Below are 3,737 nucleotides of genomic sequence, written 5' to 3'. Positions count from 1 at the left end.
GTGTGTGTGTGTGTGTGTGTGTGTGTGTGTGTGTGTGTGTGTGTGTGTGGGTGTGTGAGTAAATGTTTCTAAGCATAAATGACAATCAACAATACAAACTCTAACACAGAGTCATCTGAGGCCTCCAGTCTGAACCGAGTTTTACAAATTTGCATATTACCCCGACTTTATTCTCTTTACACTCGCTCCGGGTTGATTTAAGAGTATGTTTTAAAACTGCATCCAGCACACTTATGTACATGAAAATGATTCAGACTATTTATCTCAACTTCTTGTTAGACACATTAGACACAGTGCTGCTCAGTGTCTTCATTCAAAAGCTCAAAATCTGTTTGTTGTCCTTTGTAGAAGACTGAAGCCTTTAAGGCAAACAGAGCCTTTTGGTCTGTGGCGCCAAGGCTCTGGAACAATTTACCACTCCACCTCTGTCTGTGAAGTCTTTTAAAAAATAGTTCACTTCTGTTGAAAAGGGGGATATATAACTAAGTTAAAGGTGTCAAATATGTTTATGTTGTCAAAGTCATCAGTTTTTGAGATAGATGCAGATGTTATTTGCCCGTCTATAGACTGCACTCATTATTTGGTCACATTTAACTCGAGTTTAGGTTCATCATCAACAGGACTTTGTAATAATTTAACAGGAAGCAAAACAAACTTGAATATCACAAACTGAAAGTTTTCCTTCATAGGTCAAAGTCGGCCTCTCTGGCTATAGTATTAAAACACAAGCTGCTAATAGCTAATCCACTAGGTTTTTAATGTACCAACTTGAAAAAGCGTGATAAACAATATATACAAAAAATACTTTTTAAATCAATTTTTGAGATTAGAGGGTCACCTGATAGCAGCGGTCGTAGGAATTTCACACTAAAAGAAAAAACATATTTTGGCATTTGAAGTACAGGAGAAGCTGCAGGCTCACAGAGACAAACTTAATTTGATCTGTAATCATTACTGTAGAAGGAATGAAAACAGCAGATTTAAATCTCTGGCCATGCCAGGTAACGTTAAAATCACCTCACCTCCTCTAGAGAAGTAAATGGATTGGTCTTAGCTGTTTTTCATCTGACTATGAAACTTTTTAGAGGTTTACCATTATGCATCTATTTTCCCCACTTTATTGTTTTTTATCCATCTCGTAACCCCTCCTAATCCTTTACTGCTATAAAGAAATGAGTCCGATAACAATAATCTGAGCTGTGCAATTACATTGTTATATACTTGGTTTTCTTAACTTTATTCCCATTTCACTCAGGAGCTGCAGACCTTGCTGAGTGATTCCAGTAAAAGTAAAACTCCCTAAAAGGAGCTCAAAATGTTGCCACGGGAAAAAAATCCAAGTGTTACTGTGTTTCTACTTCAGACAACTGAGACAAAAAATTAAAGAATAGTGAATAAGCAAAGTAGAATTTTCAAATGTTTTATTTGTAACTTTTCATGTGAAAAAATATGCAAGAATTCACAAATAGTTTCGTTTTTCATGAAGTTAAATTGAAAGAGTTTTTGTTTCACACTTCAAGATTTAAAGTCAGATCTTTTTTTTTATTTAAACCTTTTTTTAAATTCAGTATTAAATATCCAAAGTGAAAACCTTAGATGATTTTTTTCTGAATCTTTTTTTTTTTGTCATTGTTAAATTTCTAAAGTGAAACCTTTAGAGAATTAAGACAATTCTGGAAAGTGGGAAACATTTCCGCTGACTGCAACTGATGTCATGTTGCTCAGCGAAGAGGACATCCTTAAAAAGTCCCTTTCTAAGAAGGCCTCTCTCTCAGCACCGCTTCTTCTCCTGCTGCGCGTGCTTCAATGTGCGACATTTGCTCTGTGGAACCACAGGACGCAGAAATCGCTTCTCCTTCCTCTCCAAACCTCATCCGCACAAAGAATGAGGGTCGATGCGTCGCTCTTGTGGCATGCCCGACCTCATTCACATAAAGAATGAGAGTCATCTTGGCATGGACGGGACAAGAGGCGACGGTTCACGGGGGCCCCTCGGGCCGGCGCCATGCTGCCTGGACGGGAATCCTCCTCAGGAGCATCCAGGGATGAGCAGAAACAGGGTCATCCTGTCCATCAGGATGAGTATTTCCAGATAAGAAGCTTTGCAGCATCTGAGCGAGTGAGGAGCAGGTCCCAGATCAGCGCTCGGGGAGGCTGATCTCAGGAACCCAGTCGTTCAGATGCCTGCTCTCCTCACAGAACAGGTGCAGCTTCTCCAGAGCGGGGTCCTCCCAAGACCCGTCAGCCGGGTTCTGATCAAACAGGAAGAGGAAAGCAGATTTAGTCGCACGTTTCTTTTCAGAAAGCACAAAAAAATAAAAATAAAAAATCAGCCTTGAAATTCTTCACAGTGCTGCTACTGAGCTCTACATACCGTGATGAGGACGCAGTGCGCATCTTCAAACTGTTCCGCCTTGTCCCCAACAATCTCCACCAGACGCTGCATGTCGCTCACTCTGACGATGCTGATGTCGTTGTCGAAGCAGAAGGACTGGATGAGGGTGAAGTGGATCTGGAGGGCGATGTCACACTCAAACTCCTCATCCATGGCCAGGACGCAGAAAGACACACTGTCCGGGTCTCTGTAGGCAAACAAAAATCATCCTGTTAAGCGCTGCTGTTCAGTGTTTATTAACCCTAATCTTAAGAGAAGATGCTAAGGTCACATGAAGTTTACTTACTCAGTCATAATTTTGGCGCTCTCATAGACTCCAACAGTGAGTCGCTCCTCGCTCTGAGCACACAGCAGAGCTTCCTTCAGAGATTTTCCAGGAGACTGCATGGTTAGTTTGTATCTCACAGTTCAGCTGAAGCAGTATCAGAAAGTCCAGAAAAGGCTGTTTGTGCTGCTTCCAGGAGATTGCCAACATTTATACTGCAGACCCAGCACGTGCTGACTCTTTCATTGGCTGATTGCAGCACAATGGTAACAAGAGGCCAGCAGCCCCCATCCCACCCTCAGGCACGCGTGCCCATAGAAAAGTCTTAGAAAGTTGGGGGCAGCTTCATTTGAAAGGATCAAATGTAGAAAGCCTGACCTTTAAGTGCTTATTTCAGCTTACAAGAATAATGAAACCACACAGCAAGACCAGACTACTATTGTGAAAGTCCTCAAAGTTTTGCAAGATTAAGAAGCGACTGATAACGCCACTGAAATGCTTAAACGATGAAGCCAAAGGATATTTAAATCTAAAGTATTTCTCAATGCAACTGCACGCTTTCCAAATCATAATATTGTGCTTTAGGGGGGCTTGTTTTAATGCACCCAGTCATTTGCATTCATTTGCATGGAGTTAAATTTACCGGTGTTTGTGGCATCTCACCGAACATCAACAAAGTGTTTGTCAGGTTCATTTCAGACTTTTCAAATCTATCTGTTTCAAACTTGCTCTTTCTTGTGCAATCAGCTAGTTTTAATAAAACTTGGAGTGATCTTCGATTACATCAAGAGTAACAGAGCATTAGTAGTAACTTTGGTCAAAACTCCTGCATTCTTGCATTCTTGAGGTTCTCCATGTAACTGTTGCTGGTTTGTGCGAATTGATGTCTGCCTGGATCAGTGCAATAAAAAGCTCCAGTGAAAACAGTAAGAAGTCTACATCCTTTTGATCCAGTTATGTCATCCATATCATTTCATATTTGCCATTTAAAATGTATTACTCCATTCATCCACAGAGTTTGGGCTCTGAATAAAGCTTTCCTGCAAGGTTAGAATCCTAACACCATTCATCATGTCA

The 3,737-nt window shown here is 40.8% G+C and overlaps 1 protein-coding gene across 1 annotated transcript; it reads right to left on the bottom strand.

Moving 5' to 3' along the window:
- Positions 1-1,404: 1,404 nt before the first annotated feature.
- Positions 1,405-2,861, bottom strand: LOC146665722 (growth arrest and DNA damage-inducible protein GADD45 gamma-like). Its single transcript, XM_085413468.1, has 3 exons — positions 2,682-2,861; positions 2,375-2,582; positions 1,405-2,252 (listed from the first exon to the last, which is right to left on the bottom strand). The coding sequence occupies exons 1-3, from the start codon at positions 2,780-2,782 to the stop codon at positions 2,139-2,141; spliced, it is 423 nt and encodes a 140-aa protein (XP_085269594.1). The 5' UTR covers positions 2,783-2,861; the 3' UTR covers positions 1,405-2,138.
- Positions 2,862-3,737: the final 876 nt, after the last annotated feature.

This window comes from Rhamphochromis longiceps, linkage group LG7, assembly GCF_057381845.1.
Source record: "Rhamphochromis longiceps isolate RC_006_pf linkage group LG7, R_longiceps_female_GT1.1, whole genome shotgun sequence".
Lineage (NCBI taxonomy): Eukaryota > Metazoa > Chordata > Actinopteri > Cichliformes > Cichlidae > Rhamphochromis > Rhamphochromis longiceps.
Note: the sequence above shows the minus strand (reverse complement) of the source record. Positions and strands in the feature narration are given on the sequence as shown.